The sequence below is a fragment of the Arvicanthis niloticus genome, chromosome 30 (genome assembly GCF_011762505.2).
Source record: "Arvicanthis niloticus isolate mArvNil1 chromosome 30, mArvNil1.pat.X, whole genome shotgun sequence".
In the NCBI taxonomy this organism is placed as follows: domain Eukaryota; kingdom Metazoa; phylum Chordata; class Mammalia; order Rodentia; family Muridae; genus Arvicanthis; species Arvicanthis niloticus.
Window position 1 is genome coordinate 15,627,448 of NC_133438.1, and position 20,956 is coordinate 15,648,403.

General features: G+C 36.9%; 1 protein-coding gene across 11 annotated transcripts in view; it reads right to left on the reverse strand.

The window, feature by feature from the left end:
- The window catches only part of Ptprk (protein tyrosine phosphatase receptor type K), a 501,415-nt gene that overhangs the window by 21,749 nt on the left and 458,710 nt on the right, over positions 1-20,956 (reverse strand). Inside the window, exons 14-21 of one of the 11 annotated variants that reach the window (XM_076927962.1) lie at positions 20,570-20,705; positions 17,532-17,561; positions 12,083-12,243; positions 9,883-9,918; positions 5,352-5,536; positions 3,537-3,624; positions 2,568-2,644; positions 2,350-2,367 (exon numbers count right to left, since the gene is read on the reverse strand). In XM_076927962.1, the coding sequence (XP_076784077.1) occupies positions 2,350-2,367; positions 2,568-2,644; positions 3,537-3,624; positions 5,352-5,536; positions 9,883-9,918; positions 12,083-12,243; positions 17,532-17,561; positions 20,570-20,705 (731 nt within the window). Of the gene's footprint in view, positions 1-2,349; positions 2,368-2,567; positions 2,645-3,536; positions 3,625-5,351; positions 5,537-6,201; positions 7,017-7,931; positions 7,944-9,882; positions 9,919-12,082; positions 12,244-17,531; positions 17,562-20,569; positions 20,709-20,956 lie in introns of those variants that run through there. The other 10 variants (XM_076927961.1, XM_076927965.1, XM_076927964.1 and 7 more) reach the window with 10 other exon arrangements.

Here is a 20,956-nt window from a genome sequence, read left to right on the forward strand (position 1 = left end):
GGCATAACAGGGTTAAGTAGGATTTAGTGATATCTGTTAAGATTTATCCATATTTGGCATGGGCAGCTTAGTACACAGACAGTGCATATGGAACATGGGGGTGGGAAATAATCCCTGACCAGGGAAGGAATACAGTGTGCATCATTCTACTGTAAATACCAAAAATTATCTCTCCTTTTTTTTTTTCCTTGAGACAGGATCTTCCTAGCCCTGGCTGGCCTGGAACTTACTACATATCAGCATAGCATGCTGGTATCACACTCCCAGAGATCCACCTACAACTGACTACAAGGTCTCATGAGGAAAGGTTTGCACCAGCGCACTCAGCTGATTTTAATTTCTTGGTAAGTCACAATAATCCAGAAATGTTTCGTGGAATTGTGTTTCAAAGTTTCATAAGCACTTCAATTTTCTGTTTTAAATGAGAGATCCATGACCTGCAGAGATGTATTTTGTGTATAATATACAAAGAAGAAAAGAAAATTATAAGATTGCACTGTATTTAACTAAAATATACTGGGATGGTAACAGACAGAGTTGGATAACCGATTTTATTTAGAATAAAGTCCTGCCCAATGAACCATAAAATAGTATAATAGTAAGGCTCCAGCCTGTATCTGTTACGGCAGAAAACTCAGGTTAAACTAAGAGCTAAGAACAATTACAAAGTTGTAAGAGAGATGTTGATGTCTTTTGTGCTACAGAAAAACTAGTTTAGTTTTTTCATGACATGCCTGACAAAACTTAAAATTTTATCAAAATAAAACTCTGATGAAAAATTAACCAATACATTTATATGCTGCTCTTAATACATTAAATCAATTAGTTGTAATTATTAAAATAACTGTAAGGCACAAAGCTCATAGCTGTGGTAAATTGTTTCCTACTTGCAGAAATTAGAACAGGTAGGGGTTCATACTGCCTCTCTATATGAACGCTGACAGTATAGGCTGTAACTATATTATACTTTTGACTTAAGAATATACATGCTGTGATTCAATTCACTCAGAACTTGGGTTTTTAATTATTAAGAGCTGAAGTTTGGCAAGTGCTAACTACATGTTTGTCACTGTACTAGAGGAACTATGTGCATTTTCCCAACAAAGTGATCAGGCTAAAACTATCATCACTTCACTGTGCAGATGAGGGAACTGAGGCACACAGAGAGAAAGCAACATTCTTAAGACCTCCAGGGTCATTTCATTATTTGTTTCTTTATTGTATTTTAGGTATATTTGTCTGAATACATGTATGTGCAGCACATGAATGTTTGGTACCTAAGGAGTTCAGTAGAGGGTATAATATACTCTATAACTGGGGAAATGGACGGTTGTAAACTCAATGTGGGTGCTGGGAACTGTACCTGGGTCATTTGCACAAGTAACAAATGTAGCTTATGTATCTCTAAACCCTCTAGTATAAATTTCAAGCAGGCCATAGAGCCAAAGAGCCTGTCTTTACATATAATACAATTATATTGCCTCTTTGGCAATAATTTTATTTGATAATTACCTTCCCTTTCATAAAGCATTGCCATGTCCATATGTATAACCAAAATTTAACACCACAATATGTGATGAAAACAGACTTTATTGGTATGATCCGATATATATGTGTGATATATATATATGCTTAAAATATGATACAAAATTTTTTGCATGAAGAATTTTACAACATTACAAGCCAATATCACACACCACAAAATAGTCTCCCTACTTATTGTATTTATTTATGCTTTGAGATAGGGTTTTATTTAGCCCAGGCTGGCCTTGAAATTCACTCTGTACTCCAGGATGCCTTCCCACTTCTGATTAGCCTGCCTCCACCTCCCAATGGCTGGGATTATAGGCATGCACCACCATGCCTGGTTTATGCAGTATTCGGGATTTGAACTCAGGGCTTCCTGTAGACTCAGCAAGCGTCTTACCCACTGAGCTACATTCCTGGCTCCATTCTCATATTTTAACATAAAAAGTGAATATAAAAACTAAAATTTCAAAACCACTAATGCACACCATACAATCCAGCTTCTCACATATGCTTAGGGAAGGGAAGAAGAAAAGCCAGAGACAGAAATCATCAACAAATGAAATTCAAATGCATAATAATAAATTGTTGAAGGCAAAAGCAGCCCCGTCTTTCTACACAAGAAGAGGGGAGGAGGTAAGATAGTTCTTTACGCACGTAAAATAATTACAAAATAAAACGAAACATAAATATAGTGTATGAGACTAATTAGGTGACACATGCAGAAACAACTAGACTAAGCATTAGTAGTAACTGCGATTAAGGGTATTCATATTAAATATTCATCAGAGGGTGCTGTTATGGACATATAGTGGTACTTACATCCCTGTACAGCCAAATCTACAGCCCAAACCAAAGTCAGGTGCGAAAGAAAGCACAACAGTGTCAGTAAGTACTAGGATGTAGAACAAGGAAAAGTGTACAGTTTGTTCTTTACTTTAAAGGTAGTAATCAAGTCATAGGTAACAACAAGCATCGAGTTCATAGATGTGAGCTGATAAACTGGGCATACTGTGGAAAGACACCGGAAGGACACTTACATCGATGTAGTTGGCATTAATGTAATCTGAAGAAGGATCGTCCTCCACGGGTTGCAGGATGACTCTGGAGTGATCATCTGAAAGGTTTAAAATAATCAGATGCAAGCTATTTGAGGTCCTCTGTTCTGACACAGTCAGTGGTAAAGACTTAAAGACAAACTTGGCCTTTATAATCCACAGTCTCAAAGCTCGGCCTTGGTATTTAATCATTCGTCTGGGATAAATGTAAGATCTGCATGGAGCTCGCTAGTTATCCCAGTTATAACTCTGAATACAGGTTCGCCAGTTTGCCTTTCATCTAAGGAAGCGCCACAAGGTCTGGATGGCTCTTCATTTGGGCCACAAATTTTACAGCCACAGAACTAGGCTGTGAATTTTGAACCTGTTCTTCATTCCTTGAGACAGGTGTATTATAGATAGTTTTGAATGATTTCAATTCAGAGTGGACTGGTTTAAGGAAATCAGTAGATAATTACAAGTTAGGTCACCCACTCTCCTTGCTACTCCCGAGGTGGGTCATGACTTGATATTTTGCATGCGCTCCTCATATAGGTAGCATCTGAACGATTAATGGCCTGTAGTATCTGGAGTTCAGTCCCTGCCTCCAGGTAAGGGCATGTGGAGCAAATACCTCTCAGCAGCCTTGAATATGACCCACAGGGGTGTTACACTAATTCATAATTGAAAACAAAACTTTGGCATTACCCTAATATTCTTTAACATTTGTTAATAACCTCCCATGTACTTAAAGAAAAATTAAAAATAGCAAGTTTTTCAAAGGAAGAGTGAGAGTGAATTTATTGAGGGCCATGGCAATTTCAGAGTCAGCTAACATTGTTTCTACTATTCAACGCATCACTTAAAAGACAGCCATGTTACCTCTAGGATTCCCTGAAGTCAAACCCGTGAAAGCGGTACCTCACTGTGCAGGTTTGTACATGTCATGTTTACAAGTGTCAAGAACCTTACATGCGATGATGTTTCCGTATCGGTTCTTTGCTCTGTTCTGATCCTTTTTTGCCACATCCCAAGAGGCTGACTGGCCTTCAAAGAAGCTCTGGGAAAAAGAAAAAAAAGGAAGAGAGTTAACAAGCACACCTAACTTAATTGTGTTTCACAACAGTTTTTATCTGCTCTGAAAATTCAAACAGTAGAAGCCACATTGGGGGGAGGGGTTGGAGGGGGACAGGGCTGTCTGTGGCTGTGAGCACACTTGTTTCTCAGACCTCAAGCCTGGTTTGTGGGTGCAAGTTTGTTCATCTTAAGTTGGGCTGATCTCAGGTAGAAAGCCCAGCAGTAATTTTAGAGGAAAACGGAGCTTTGAAAATATTTCAGTTTTAAAGTAGCTATAATTTTGTGAGTTACAAGTAGGAAAACTCTTTCAAAACAGTCTATAATACATTAAAACTTAGAAAAACTACAATTAATGGCTATCGTTCATATGTGTGTTCATCAGCTTTTATAAGAGAAAAAAAAACCCACTTTGTTCCCATAATTCTTTAGTCATGTGTGATCTGTCATTTTTTTTCTCTTTGAAGGCCATGAATGTGGGGTCTTTTCTGCGAATGGGTTTAGGGTTTATAAAGACTCTTGTTCTAGAAGAACCTATGGAAAGATGGGCTCACTGGTTGGTTTAATCACCCAGCAATTCAAAATATGGGTAAAGATCTCTTTTTTTTTTTTTTTTTTTTTTTTTTTTTTTTGTAGAAAAACTTAAGCTTTGCTCAACACAGGAAGTAGAATCTTCAAAGAGCCAACGTTCTTTGAAGCAGAATGCAGAGGAATACACATGAAGCAAGGAAACAGAAGCTGCTCTGGCAGGATATTCTAATTCCCAGCCCTTGTTTTAGGCACTTCAGCAAATATCTAAAACCAACATTCAAGCTTTCAAGATAATTTCTCTCACCCCAAATAAGGTATCCAAGTGGCCCATGTATGAAACGTGAACCTTGAAGGTCTTTCCATGAAGTTGAATGTGTTTTGATTGCTCTTTGGAATAAAAGACACTTGGTGTTTTCCACTTTAGGTGTGTCCATATGTATCTGTGTGCACACAGCTTACTGGGTGTATGAGTATAAACCGGCTTCCGTGTTCCACATTGGGATTTAGAAGCAAGAAGGACTTTGCAATAGGAACTTTTTCTTTTTGCCATTTCTTGGAATGTGACTCAAGTCACTTTCCTTGTTAGATAAATCTTGGTATTTTGGTCTGAGTAGGAAAAAGAGATATACTAGGAGAATAAATTTACCACATTTAATTTTCCCCCCTTTGGATGTTGTATACTTGATTTGTGGTGTTGAGTTTTTCTTCCTTGCCACCAACAGCCAGCAGTTCACAAAATTGAGGAAAGAGTGGCAAGCAGAACATTTAACTTAATATCACCATTAGAGGGTTTGCAAGTAAGGAGAGAGAGAAAAACACCTAGAATTTAAGTCAACTGGTGATGGCATCCCTAACACACTACAGAGGAGCTCTGGGAAACGTGTTTTTGACTTTCGAATAGGGGACTGTGGAAAGATCTAGTACAGTGTTTTTGATAACACACTGAAATATCTCAGAATCCGTTCTCAAAACTCTTACACTGAATGCAACCCCAAATGCACTTCCGAGAAGTGTTCATCTTCCTTTCCCCGCTTTCCCATACATACACATGATGGCTTCGTCAACACTCGAGTAGAGAGGTTGTAGAGTATCCTATTCTTGTAACGGTAAAGGGGAGAAGATGCTACATTCCATTGAGTATCAAGTTAAAAGTAAAATTCAATACAGTATTGAAGCTTTCACCTCATATTCCTCTTTGAACCCATAGCTGTCTGATGTCTTCATGAGGTTAATGTGCTGCAGTAAGTCGGCCACCCTGATGGCTGGATGCAGCTGTCCTGTCTGGTAAGGGGACTCTGTCCCTTCGCAGAGGTATCGAGGAACATCTAGGAGACGACTAGACTCTGCCGTGGCACTGTGGTTCTCATCTGGCAGATTTGATATTCCAGAACATTAAAAAAGAGATAAAGTTATCTTGTTTAATGTATAGCCATGCAAAGAAGACTTGAAGATTTTTTTTGATCGTTCTAGCAGTAGAAGGAAGGAAAAGAAAGGCCAGCCAAGAGGGGTGGGGTGGGGGCTGGAACAGCAATCCTCTTAAAGACAAAACCTTTCACTTTGGCTCAGGGGTTAAAGGCCAGAACGTATGTGTCTATCAGCAAGACAGCAGATTCTGGGGAGACAGGAAGACACTGGATTCCTTTAGCTGAGTTGGCTTGGCTTTTAACATTTGGAGTGACAGCAGCATAGGCTGGAGCCAGAGGACCAAGCTGCCAAATGTTTTCACCATTGATCAGGTTGCATAAACTCTTTCACACTCACACTCCAACCTTAACATTTGGAGTGACAGCAGCATAGGCTGGAGCCAGAGGACCAAGCTGCCAAATGTTTTCACCATTGATCAGGTTGCATAAACTCTTTCACACTCACACTCCAACCTCCCTCAGAGACCCTGTTTAGACAACATTCCCGTCACTGCAGGGATGCTCAGCTCCATACCTTCCCCTACTTTGTTTCTCAATACAACATAACATACCCTGGATTGGAGACACAGACTCTCACCCCCACCCCCCACCCCTTCAGTCCTCCAGGAGGCTTCACATGCGGTTTCCCTTGGGTTCTTGTTACTATTTAATATTGTTTTAATTACCAGTACACTTTGACTTGTCTGTCTGCTATCTGAGAAGAACCAGGGGTATTGGAGATAAATGTGAATACCTCCCTTGAATCCCCAGCCCCTCCCCCCACACTGTTTTACATGGCTCCCTCTTATGCTTCAAAGACACCCAGAATCTCAGAATGCTACTTTCTTTGCCTTGTGTTTTAACTATTTATTTATTTATTTATTTATTTATTTATTTATTTATTTATTTTTAGAGATAGGCTCATGTATCAGAAATTCAATAAATATTTCAAGGAGTGAGTTAATTAGTTAAAATTCTACAGAATCCTTCACTTCCCGCATTTAAGTAGAGATCCCATCCCCATGGTTTTAGTTTAAGTTGGAAAGACATTTTTAACTCTCTTTCTGTCATAAAATTGAAGAAAGAACCAAGAACGTCTTGCCTATGAAGAATAAACAGCATTTTAATGACCAAAGAACTAGGCATTACAATGAGAAACATGCTTATATTCATCACATTTAAACTTACCATTAAAAAAAAAAAAAAAACGTTGGAGGGGCGTTACTGTGAAAAGCATAATACTGTCACACTCATTAACAGAAAGAAACGTACACTTTTAGGGGAACTTGCGTTTGAAATGGTAATGCTTACTGCAGAGAATGATATTTAATTAACAGTGAACCATATTTCAAGTGCTGGTACATCTGCCTGCTCTATCGCCAGCTCTACAAATAGGATATGGCAAAAAATGAACTGTTGTCCCCATGATAAACACTTTTTCTTCCTGGAGAGGGGAAAAAAAAAAAGACCCTACAATCAGATTCGTATGTCTCCATAATTTAGCTTGATTGCATTTATCTTTTCCCTCTCTTATTAAACTGAACTTTTTTTTTTTTTTTTTTTTTTTTTGCATTCATGTCTAAAAATATCACACACTGAAGGGGGAAATTAAAAAAACAAAAACAAAAACCAACAACAAAAAAAGCCAAACAACAACAACAAAAAGTAACAACAAAAAATGGTAGGGGTCTGCTAAGACCTAACCACTCAAGAGAATTACTGCCTTTTAGTCTGATTTCACCCCCATCCCTACACACAAACATTTGCTAGTATACGTGAGTCTTTAATAAATATTTAAAGCAGAGTTTCCTCTGCTTTCTATGAGATGGGTTAACCGACCTATTGTCACTAAAACATTACAATCAATAGACTGGCCAAAGTGATATAAACATCTCCCCATAAGATTAAATTCAGAAGCAACTAGAAGAGATCAGTGGAACAATGTCAGGAGGCAGAATGTAAGCACCTCGGCTGAGGAGTAAGGTAGCCAGGGCACGCCTAGACAGAGCTCATCTTGAATCTGCTGAAACAGCAGAAGCTTTACAATTGTAAGAGGCTCAGAAACACAGATCTGACATCTGTGATTGCACATCGTACAAATGACTATCCTAGTATGAAAAAGCAAAGGTTCTGTGTGGCGTTTTGCTTTGATACAATGGTATAAAAGGCAGTAAGGTCTTTTGAATAATCGCATATGAATTATTAATCTCAATACATTTCCACCTCATTAAGCTATCTAATAATGCAACTGCCAGCAAGGGTGCCTGTGCTCATCATTATCCTTATTATACATTGAAGAATAATAACTTCAGCTATGTCTAGATTGAAAGGTTTCTAGAGTTCTCTGTAACATACTTACCGGTTATAGGGACTTAAGCCCAACGAAGCAGTAAAAACACAAAAGATAAAAATATGAATCAATATGAAAAATTTCCAAGCCTTTCAGAATCTTCAGGTAGATATAGATACATAGCAATGTTTGAAGTAATTTTAAAAATTGCTGTATAAATGCAAAGTGAATGGATGAAAGACAACCATCAATGTCACGCTTCTAAGAATGATGGGAAAATGGAACATGTTAATCTGGCGTCTAATGGGACCAATGAGAGCTTTCAAAGAAAGCCAGTGATTTTTAAACCAATCACACATTCAATTTCAAAATGGAGAAAATGCATGATGACAATATGTTACTACGTCACTCATATGCTGGCTCTACCTCTCCTTAAAACACGAACACTCCTTTTCATTTGAAATATCATAAGACTTGTTTAGCCTTCATAGCTTGTAAAGCTCACATGCACTGTCTCCTTTTCTCTTTACACACTGTTCTGTGGAGGGAAAGCATGGCGGGAGGTGCTACACTTCTTAGCAGTGGAAGACTGAACCTGCACGGTAGTTTTCTGAACGCATTATAAGTCTATACATTCTATACATGCTGAGACTGGAACCTAACTTTACATGACTATGGGAAAATTACCATGATAGATTTTAACGTTTAGCCAAACCAGTCTTCTACAGAGGGTTTATTATTTTCATTTAAGTGAAATCTACTTATTAATTTGAGATACTGACACCACTCTACAGTTCTCAAGAGAAGGTGGCCTATGTGGAGGCATTTGATACCTCTCCTGTGATCACCATGTAAGGCTCTTCCCCATATAATCAGGTCAACTGTTCTAAAAAATGTCTTAGTCCATCTGCATCTCACTGCTGATATGCACATGGCAGGGTGAGCACAGTTAGAGTTAGATTCTATTGAAACATTTATTATTTTTTGCGGGCTCTACAATTATACTTCAAAATGATTGTTTTGGTGCAGTAGAAGTATACATTACTTTAATGGATTAGATGCAAAATTCCCAGATATTTTGTAATGCATTTGTAAACCAAATAACTACATAACAAAGAGGTGTCTAAGCTAAGCTTCCTTGTGTGCAAAAAATAGTAAGCATAAATACCAAATACAGCACTGGACAATTTTAAAGGTATGTTTGTTGATCATCTGGATTTTGGGGTAAGTAGGTCACCAGAGTGTTACTGATAAAGAACCTGTGAACATACAATACACGCTGGCCAAATGATTGGTAGATAATTTGTCAGAAAGTAAGCAACTTTAAATGAAACTCATTGTGTTCTGAAATATATGTTTAAAAAATTAATGCAGTTTTCCAACAGAAAAGGCCAGAATCATCACAAACAATACTTGTTTTCCTTAGATATGACCCAAGTAAACTCAGTTTTAAGTTCTTGCACCATGATACTATGTATTGTAATGTGATGTGATGTAATGCGATGTAATGTCTATGCCAACCCCCTTGCATCAAGACTCTAGCAACTTCCCCTGCATTAGCAAACAGTTAAAAAGACAAAATAAAAGCAAATGAACCGAGTCCTGCTGTTCATCTACTGATGCATCTTTCGTTGCTGTAAAGTTAGAGGGTCCTAGAGAATCCCTCAGCTAAAGCTGATTTCCCCACATCAGCTAGTTGCTCAGACACTCCTGGCCTTCAAGAATCTGGGTTCATTTACATTAGCCATCCATTAGGGACAATTCTGCTTCAAGTCCAACACAAGTAGAAGCTGGTATGTTGTTCTAAACCGGGAGCCTTCCATTTAAATCTACCAGACCTATCTATATTGAAACAAGGTTGCTGTCTCTTTAGACTATGGCACTCTATCTGAAATCGCAAGACACTTACCCAAAGCCAAATCATTACTATGTGGACAAGATACAACCTATGCAAGGAGTTGTGACGCATGCGAAACAATAAAATAAAATAGAAACTGGTGATACGTATTTCAGGCCTCACCTAACACAGCCGTCGGCACAAGCGGATCATTGGGCACTGCAGGGAAAACAGAGCTTATGAAGGAATGCTTAGCTCTAAGTTCTATTTTTCTTTATAATTGTTATACCTTTATCATAATTTTTATAGTTGACTGTATTTTCTTAAAAAATACAATGACACAACTTGCTTTGATTTCTGTACTTTGCAAGGGTAAAACTCTCTTTCCTAGCAGGGTTACTGTAAAACATCACAAGAGTTGTATTATAATTTTAGTTCAGGCCTCTTTTCAATCTAAAAAGCCAGATTATTCAGCTTGACATTATAAATATGATAAAATTAGGGGAAAAGGAACCATGCATTTAAGACCTATCAAGTATAAGGTACTTACAGAAATGTACATCTTATGTCCATTCTAATTCATTTTTCCCTAGTTAACTGTGAGGAATGCCTTTCTCTAAGTTCATAAATGGATATTTATAGGTACAGTTTCATAATTGTTATCAGTCAGGTCCTGATATGGGCAACAAACAGAAAGGTCCATGGAACAGAAATACATTCAGACCAATTAAAACTGAATCAATACTTGGAGAGATGATACACTCATATTTTAAACAAACTTTCTTTCAACAGTCATAGAATTTAGACTTTTATGCCGTTCTGTGTTATTCAATCTTAATAGTGAAAAAAAAAAGATAAAATAGGCTAGATAGTCCTTAACATGATTAAAACTGAATTCCAAAATAACTAGTGGTATGTCTAACTTCGTTTGGTATGGATATACACTAGGAAAATGGAAGCCTATATTCAAAGCCGACAATTACTGAAATTTTTCACCAAGCTAAAAGTTTCAAAAAAAAAAAAAAAAATCCCCTTTGTGAAATGACATAGACTTATAACCTAAAATTTTGTGTAAACTTACTGTTCCCTGTGTTTATAATTTGCATAGAAATATGAATTCTTTTATTTACCTCTTGTCCTCTTAAATGCTTGTATACCAAATTAGAATAAGACCTGTTACAAAAATTCCTTGTAAATGAAATGCTAATGACAACCTTGATTTGTCCATCTCTAGCATCAAATTTGCTGGAAGATTTGAAGAAATTAATTAGGTGCATTAACTTAAATTTAAATAAACACAAAACTTTGAAAGGGAATAATTTTTATAGGATATTCAAATTATGCAATTATTCAAATCCTCTGTGCTTAGGCAGAACTTCAATGGATACATTTTAAAAGCACTTCCTTCATAGGTCAACATTAATAATTCTGGAAGAATCTATTTACGGGGGGGGGGGGGGGGAGGATGGGAAAATGAATGCAAATATTATCTCACTAATCTTTACAAGCCTGTCAATACAACTCTACTTTTATATTTCATACTCTACACTTAGAAACTTAAAGACCAATCTTTCATGTAGTTACAACTTTTTCTTGTGTGTACAGTATACATAAGTATATGCATGTCACCATGCGTGAGCATATATGTGTGTGTTATGTCCAAAGAAATTGATATCATATAGCTTCTTCAATTTCTCTTCTATTAATGCAACGAGATGGGGCATCTTCGTAACCTGGAGCTCACCAATACCAGCAATTCTAGATAGTCAGCTTGCTCTGAAACCCCCTTCTGAACGCCAACCAAGTGGTAGGATTCAGGTGGCTGCACACCTACCTGGCCTTTATGAGGATTCTGGTGTTGTGAGCTCCAGTTTTCAGGCCAGTCTGGAAAGTTCTTTATCCATGAACTTACCTCCCCATCTCTGATTAACTTTTTGGTACTGGAATTCTTCAAGGCTAATACTAGATTTCTTTAATGGAATAATTACTTATGCCATTAATGCCTAGAAAGAATTATATTATGTTTCTTACCTCAGATGAAAGCCTATCTTTTATATAGAAAAAGTGTAAATAATATACACAAATTTTGTATAGACAATGCCATTTTAACATATTCAATGACACATGCTGTCTGAATGGCTCTATGTTCTGAATGTTTCTTATGATTTCATAACAAAATCTCTAGTTTGAAATTAAACTAAACCCTGTACTAGAAGTAAACACATGTCTTTTTGTAAATTCCATAATGACATCAGTTGTGTTTTACTCTCCCTAACTGCTTCTTCTCTGGCTTCTTCTTTCATAATTCAAAAGTTATTGTGTAAAATTAAATGCACTTAATACGCTTCAAAAGCATTCACTAAAATTTTAATGAATAACTTACATCTTGGACTGAAGTTATGTTGGTCCATGAAGGTGAGGGAAAGGGGGTCTTCTGCATGCAGGGTGCTCTGATCAGCATAACTCCGGTCCATAGCATTCACCATGTGGGTCATCTCCTGACGTGTGTTCCCCATTGCATCTTTGCGTTTCTTAGCAAGCTTGCTGCCAAAGCAAATACAAAGGGGGGGCCTGAGTGTGAGCCCTGAGGGACAGCTGACACCATCAATATAGCAGCTCAAGTGAGCCCAAGGACAAAGTTACAGGCACAGATTGGAAAACCTAAGAACTGTTCCTAATATCAGGAGTTAAAATAACACACAAACCATTATGTTGGCTCATTGTTGTAGCACGACCTTATTTGTGAGCTTCTCAATATTCATATTGTCAAACCAAGAGTCTCACCGCTTCTTCTATTTAGGTCTGGGTTCAGCGGGAAAGAGAGCAGGGTGAAATGAGGATACTGGATGATGGATATGACCATAGTACATTGTGTACATATAGGAGACTATCAAAAAATAAAAAAATAATAATTTCCATAAAAAATGTTTCAACAAGAGTATAAAACATACACTTCTAAAGTAAAGTCAATTCCAGATGATTTATTTAAAACTTTAAAAATTGAAGTTTCAGGCTTCCTCTTGAACGAGACTGCCTTTGATCAACTTTTAGATGGTCTTGCTAACATGACTGAACTTTGCCTTATCAGAGCTGTCAACTAAAACAAGGAAAAGGGCCATTCTCTCCTCTGCTGTTCCTCAGTAAAACCCACAAACACACAGAGCACAGACACATGGAGCAGGGTATTCACAGTATTAATCAAAACTAATCCAAAGTCCTTTAAAATCAACCTTGGCCAGATGTGTCTCAAACACTTACAAAGAGATGAAACTGAACCATATGCTGTGTAAGAAAAATACTGAGAAACTTGGAAAATTCTTTAGAGGTGTAATATCAAGTATCATCTTGGAGGACTGACATGGTCAAACTCTAAGATGCATACTATCCACTACAGAAATGTCTGGTAAATGCAGCAGCAGAATTATTTAAGGTTATAGAAGTTAGAGTTACCATTTCAAATGATACGAATACTGATCTTTTGTTTCCCACATCAAAACAAAACAAAACAAAACAAACCCCCAAACAACCAACATTTTTTTTTGTTTCTCTGTATTGTTCATGAACATGCAACTATAATCTACTAAAGCTATATAAGGTAGGTGACTCACACTCACCAGGCAACTTCTTTACAGAGGCACTGTAAACTACTGGCCAGTATAAAATGTAATATTCACTTTATGGTAGCAGTTAACACTGCCTTGGAAATATTCCCCAGTTGTTAAGAATGCCATTTCTTACCTCAGTGGTAGGACACTCTTTTCTGGTCCCCAATACTGTCTATACTAAGCATACCACAAATACTACAGAGTCTTATTGAATAGATGGAGTTTATGTCCACAAGATTTTCCTTTGAAAGTATTTTGCATAGTCTAAGAGTTGTTCTAGTTTATTTTCCTCTGAGAACTATAGTAGTTGACTGCAGGGGCACACAACCAACATATAGGACACAAAAACTAAATTTTGATCCAAACTGAATAAAGCAGGCATAAACCATGTTTTGGTGATGGACACCTATTATTCATATAGAAGGAATAGGAGGTATTAGTAATATTAAAAACGAGGACAAAAGAATATTATCTACCACCACCAGCACCACCAGAACTATCACTACATGATCACTAAGTTAATACCATCACAAATTAACAACATTTGCTGCACACATTGAAAGTACTACTACCAACTTTTCATTCCAGGCCAAGAGAAAAGTCTGTAGAAATATAAAGATCTAGGCAGAGACATGAGGCAGCATGCAGGGAGGCAAGAACCGTTTGAGGAAATGAGGAACAGTTTGAGGGCAACTTGTCCTAAGGACTCCAGGCACTTGACACAAATGTTGAAAATGATTTGAATTTTTGGAACTTAAGGCAATATTTCAGAATGGGTATATTAGTTTTCCTTACCGTTTTAGGGTGTTTTTATTATATTAAAGGTGTGTGTGTGTGTGTGTGTGTGTGTGTGTGTGTGTGTGTACATGAACATACATATGAGCACAGGTTCCTGTGAAGGCCAGAGGTATCTGATGCCCATAGAGCTGGAGTTATGGGCACAGTTGTAAGCTGCCTGCCATGGATGCTGTGAACTAAACTAAAGTCCTCTGCAAGAGAAGAATGTGTTCTTCAACTGCTGGGCCATCTCTCCGGCCTCTGGTTGAACTTTTCTAAAACCTGAGCAACTTATTTACTTGATATTGAGAGCAATGATACCCCTCATAATTAAATCGACATAAGAAAAACAGTAATGTCAGTACTGTTCAATAATTTCATTTTCTAAAGACAATTATTTGACCTTAAACACCACCAGACCATATGTAGACAACAGATATCCACATTCCAAACTTCCTGCTAGCTCCCCATCACAAAGGATTTTTTTTTTCTCTTAAGCCTGCAGCATGCTTTAGTCTCTAATACTTGACTAGTTATCTATTCACTGTGACTCCAAACAAACTTCCTTGGGAAGGTTTACTATGGCTGATCCAAGCACAATGTAATTCGGGTGATTTTTGTAGTAACATCTTCATCTTTTGGGCAACACATGTCACATATCACGACAGTATTTTTCAGTCATTTCTTCACTGTGTGCTCAATAAAGGGAACGATCACCTGCACAACCTAGACATCAGAGCCAGAATATTTAGAGCAAAATGCGGGTACTCAATAAATATTTGTTGAAGAAATAAATTGTGCCTGCTATATACATGGAACTTTCCATTGGTTAACTCAGTTAATTCTCAGATCAATCCACTGAAACCTGCTTAAGGATTCTCATCTTATAGATGAGTTCATCGAGGCTTAGGGGAGTTACATAACTTGCTCAAGATTGCTTATTTATTCCATAGCTTCAGCTATTACACAATACCCGGCTGTTTACACTGTGTTTATTGCCACATTAAGAAGTCTATTATAATCGTTAAACACGGTTTGCTAAATATTAGAACACAAATACAGCATAGATATGCTGTCATTTATACATCTTGAAGCAGCAGAGAAATGCTTGACAAATAAGTTCTAGCCCCATGTGGTGGTACTCAATTCTAATCCTAGAACTTAGAAGTAGCTAGCTTAGTCAGGAACATTCAAGGCCTTCCTGAACTGGGATTCATAGCAAGACCTTGTCTCAAAAACAAACAAATAATACTTGCAATCTTTCTCCAAATCTTTGTTTCTTGGGCAAGGAAATAAAATAATGTTAAAAGTTTAAAATAATGTTAAAAGTTTAAAAATTGGCAAACGCAGCCAATGGAAATGACCACTTTTAAATTTAAAGGATTTATGAATGAATACTTGATAGGTTTTTCATGAATGGGTAAAGTTTTAAAAACTATTTTTCAAGAACTAAAATAGAAAAATATTCAAGCAAGGACTTTTCAGATTCATCATCTTAGATAGTCAGCAAACTGTGTTGGAATATAATCTTTGGGAACAGCTGCAAAGTCAGGCAGGCACAGCCAGATGGTCCCTTACACCTCCAACCTCACCACTACCCTGTGAGATAGGCTTTCACTGAGGGTACTGTGAAACACAATGAGTTAACACCAGTGCTAAATAAGTGTTTTCATTTTTTTAAAAAAAAGTTACTATAAAATAATACTAATGAAAATAAGATCAAATATCATGTTTTTTTTTTCCATCTGAGTTGAATTCTATTCCTACCTCTATAAAAGAAATCAGTTGGTGATTAGTATCCCTAGGAGTGTTTAAGTAGCTTTTGAAAGTGTATATCCCTGTCACATTTTTATCTAGTTAGGATTTAAAGTACCCGTAGCTCTATGTGTCAGTCGCAGCAACAGTAAAATCTGCTACGATGTCAAGAAGAGCGATGTTAACCTTGCAAAAAACAAAACAAAACAAAACAAACAAAAAACCAAAAAACAAACAAACAAACAAAACAAAACAAAACAAAACAAAAAGGAATTCCATTCTCATACAGATACATTAACAGTTAGTGGTAGGCTTATTGACATTCTGGTGACTAAATAGTGACTAAATATATATTGATTCTAGTGTGTCCCACGCTTTGTCTTCCCCTGAGCAGTGAGCACACATAATGCACACTTCAGGATGGTTAGGCAATTCATTTTTCAAGTACTTGAGTTTGACAGATGTGCAAATGACTAATTATCAAAGCAACCAACAGCATAAACGTCTGCAGGTGGATGTATGGATGGGCCATAAACGGGAAAAGTACTTCATCATTGTACGAAATGGTACAGATAATTGCCATTGGCTTCATCAGACATGATTTAACAAGTGTATTATGATTCATCACAGTAAGCTAAGAGCACTGTTATTTTACACCTGCTTGTTTTAGCAGATTGTAGGAAGCCAAATGTTTGTAATATTTAAAACGTTGGCAGCGCCGTGTTGAAGTGATTGACTCATAAAATTTTGTTGTAGAGCTGGCTGAAACCTTACCAAGTGATACAGACACTGCAGGCTGTATGCCTCACACACAGTGACTCCCAATCCTTGACCCTTGCACAGGCCTATTGCCTTGGACTGAACGGGTAACTATCTTGGAATCTAATGAAGTCAACTGAAGATGACTTAGGAAATTGAATGGCCAGTGTTCTCCATGCTGATCTAAATGACTGTCCATACCTTAGCCATGGGTGTGTTTGAAATTGCAGAGGGACATCATGATTCCTTAGTTGGTTCACACGTTTTGTTTTTGACTTCTTTCATAAAGTCTCTATTTAACTGTAGTAAACAAATTCACTTTCCCCCATTCTACAAAAGGCTTTTTAATGTTTCTGCCCTACTACGTTACCCTTTTATCAATTTATTTTGATAAGACCATATTAACGGTTTTAATGGCCAGCAAAAAGAGTCATCAGTTATGACCCTTTTGAATAACTGGGAAAATGTGTAAAGTGATGTTACACACATGCAGGCCTGATCTGGTTTGCATCCTTCAAGGGCAGTCTGGATGCCGCACAGATATCTCACTGAGCTCATTTTTCTCAAATGTAGTACAGTATCTTACATATTCTAGAGCAGGAAGTTCAAACCACATTTATTACTAGATGTATAAATATATTGCTAAGAGGGTACAGACTTGACATAGGTCGATAAATGATGTTCTTAGCTGTAGGATAAAGCTCCTCATGGAAAAACTGCAATTAAAAATTAAAAGTAGCTGAACATACAGAAACACAATATCCCTTTTAAAAAAGATTATCAAAAGAGATAATACTCTATAGTTTTAGAATTCAGAAAAATATAGTTTTTTTTTTTCAAGACCACCAAACGGACAACACTGTTTCTGTGGGCTTTTTGAAAAGGGATATTGCATTTGGACACAGGTAAAGTTGTAATGACCCATTTTCTACTTACAGGTAGTAGGAGTAAGAATAGTAGCTCCTTCTGGGAAGCAGATCACAGACAGTGGGAAAGAGAAGCAATGGTGAATGAGAAGCATGACTCCGTCACATCCAAGAGAGCAGAAAAATGTGCGTTAAAAAGAAACAAAATGAAATCTGGCTTCTTAGGCTCTGCACTGTACGTTGCCCATGCGTTGTTAGCGTTCTTTTGCCATGCGATTAAACAGACAGATATGCAGCAAAAAAAAAAATAAAATTTGTAATACGGAATTAGGAAAAAAAAAAAAAAAACCCAGTAGCATGCTGACATTTCTTATATTGCCAGAGAACTGAAAAGTTAAATGGATTGTGTGTTTTTCAACATGCAGTTAAAGCGTTCTGTCACCCATTGCCTTCTAAATGTCATGACAGATGGAGCAGCTGTGTATAGAATGTGCATACTAAATATAGCAGTTTATTTTAAATACAGAACGTAAAATTATGATGTTAATGTGTGCCAAGTAACACCTTTATTTTTTTACACATTGGGTGTATCTTAATGGTACACAATATATACACGTTATGTGAATATAGGCGCTCTGTGCTACATATACACGAAGGTATTTCCACAGTAGATGCATGTGACCATGGTATACACAAACATTTACTGTATTGAAGCATGATTTCAAGTTGATGTTGGAAGTTGAAATGTATTCATGCTATGCATTTAAAATATACACAATTAGTGAAAAAATGGGATATATTTGGAAATAATTCAACAGCGATTAAACTGAAAAAAAAAAAATGACATTGTGTTCTGAAAAGTGCAATATCCCTTTCATAGCCCAAGAACTTACTTTCTATATAATCTCATCTGTAAAGTTTTATTTGGTTGAATTCTAAGCTATTTATTCTTTTGCAACCCAAACACACGGAACTATTTTCAACGAGGCAAATATCCCCTACCTCTATCATTCCCAATGAGGGATAGTCTAAAAAAAACTTGACACTTTCTTGTGAAAATGCAGATGGTGAGAAGGTGAAGGTTTCCATTTCCATTATTGTTATGGATTTCTATAATTATAGGAAACTACTGAATAACACAGAACCTTAAGCTAAACTCTGTCACATCCAAGAATGCTAAATACTTTTGTGGAAGTATAATAAATTACTCTTGCTTAACTCACACAGGTTGTGTGTGTGTGTATGAGTGTGTGTGTGCATACACGTGTGTGCACATGCATTACACACCACCTATGGGTAGAAGCCTTTACAAATGTGTTGCAGTGAGCAAGGTGTTAAAGTAGTCCAGGCATGATTTACTCCCGAAAGTGGCAAACACCTCATCTAATCTAAAAGATAATGCTTTTCCCCAGACATGGGGGTGCTGCTGAGGGAGCTGAAAGCTCGGGAGACTTTCCATCCTGTAAAACTTAAATGTGAAATACTCAAAGGAGGATTGCTGATCTGATCACCAACAATGTAAACCAGAAGGAGCATCAGTGAAGGTGTGCGATTTTAGAGAGCTGTTGGAGACTGTTACCTCCCTCCCCCATCCTTGCTTTAGTAACTGGCTTTGCAACTTGAAGGACCTTAGTTTTCACTTGTCATTCCTAGTACAAGTCCATCAAAAAAAGGAGAAAGTCTTCATATAAAGAACAACTACCACTAGGTTTAATTTCACTCTGAGGAGGACACAGTCAGAAGTCATTCTCATGCATCCCATCGAATGTGACATTCCTCTTAAGGACGAGGCAGTGATATGATTCGCTCTCTAAGCTATTTGGCTTTTCACCCTCCAAATACAAATCCAAATTAAACTGAGATGTAAGGTCTGAAGGTTATTTACCATGATTTTTGTGGATCTTTATTGGAAACTAAAATACTTTTTTTTCTAAAATACTTAAATCTTGGCTCGCCTAGGATGTGTTGTGTTACCAATCCTGGAGGTAGTAGACAACAGCAAAGAGAAAGCACTGTTTGGGAAAAGCACATATGTAGCTAATTGAACACAAAACACTATGGTGCATACCTAATGTTTCTAATGCAGATGTGTCTTCTCCAACATATATATCTCCAGGGACAATTGTAAAGAGGCAATATATTAAAATAGATGCTCATGGCACTGTGATTAACATATGAGTCTTATCCATAATGCTAATGTTTTATTTTAAGTAGAAATATTATTTAATAATAATCGCACACTATGAAGTTCACATAACATAAGCAACATTCTTATACAATCAGTACTGTTATAAAAGCGGAATCTCCTGTAGACATAAAGCCCTTAGGATGCACTCTACATGTAAAAAATTGTTTTCTTTTTTTCTAAAGTGATGCCAAATAATAGCATTATCTAAAATTCATGATTGGAATAATTGAAGTGCCACACTAGTTTCGAAGACAATGACTTACAGATTCTGACAACTTACAAAATGGTCAAATAGCTCAAAGTATAAAAATGCATATATCTAAAATGCTTCTGAGCAGAGTATACTTTTATCCTCAGAACGCAAATGTTTAAATTCCAGAAAATCATAATATCTTTATGGAACATCAGGAGATGGCGACATTGGCTGATATCGTATAAAAGAAGGTTCAATTCAACCATTTAACTTCTGTTTTTAAAAAAATTAGTCAGTGAGTATTTAATATACAATGTCATTAAACAACGTTTTTAGTTGAAACAATAACTGCATGTCTCATATGCAACCCATGTTTGAAAAAATTAATTAAAAATGAAAATAATTCTGACTTTGGTCCAAGCACCATAACTGTATAGCCATCAATTTTATTATGCTTAATAATAACAACACTTAAAATAAGGTGAATTTCCCATGTATCTCTGAAATTCAAGAAATTTACAGTTTTGCATTAAACAAATGTCTACCAAAGCCTATGCTTTTATCCTTGAACAAACTACAAATAGCTAAATCAGACTTTACTTAAAAATCCCAAATAAGAAACTGAGGTGCAGGCACTCTTATCAAAACTTGTCAAAGAGCTTGCAGGGAAAACATGAAAATCCGTGGCATATTTGAGTGTGTGGTACAGGACAGTATCAGACCTTACCTCTTTTTCACAATTACTATGACAACCAGGAGGAGAAGGATGAACACTAAGATGCCAGCACTGATGCCCGCGATTTTCACCACTCTGTCTGTCTGCTTCGCGGGGTCTGGGATCACTTCTGGTTCTTCTGTTGCTGCTGCTAAAGGAACCAGAGGAAATAGGTGAGTGGAAGCCTCTTCGTGCACAAAAAGAACCAAAGCCAAAGGAGAACAAGTTTGAATAGCGATACCCTGAAAATGTACACGCAGAAATGATCTAAAGCATGAGAGACTTAGGGCCAAGTTAAGGTAGAAATCTTTATTTTCAGTTTTATTTTGCTGTTCTGTTTTAACATAAGGAATGAAGGAAACCACAGAAATTATTGTTAAAGAAAATGGTAGGCTATTT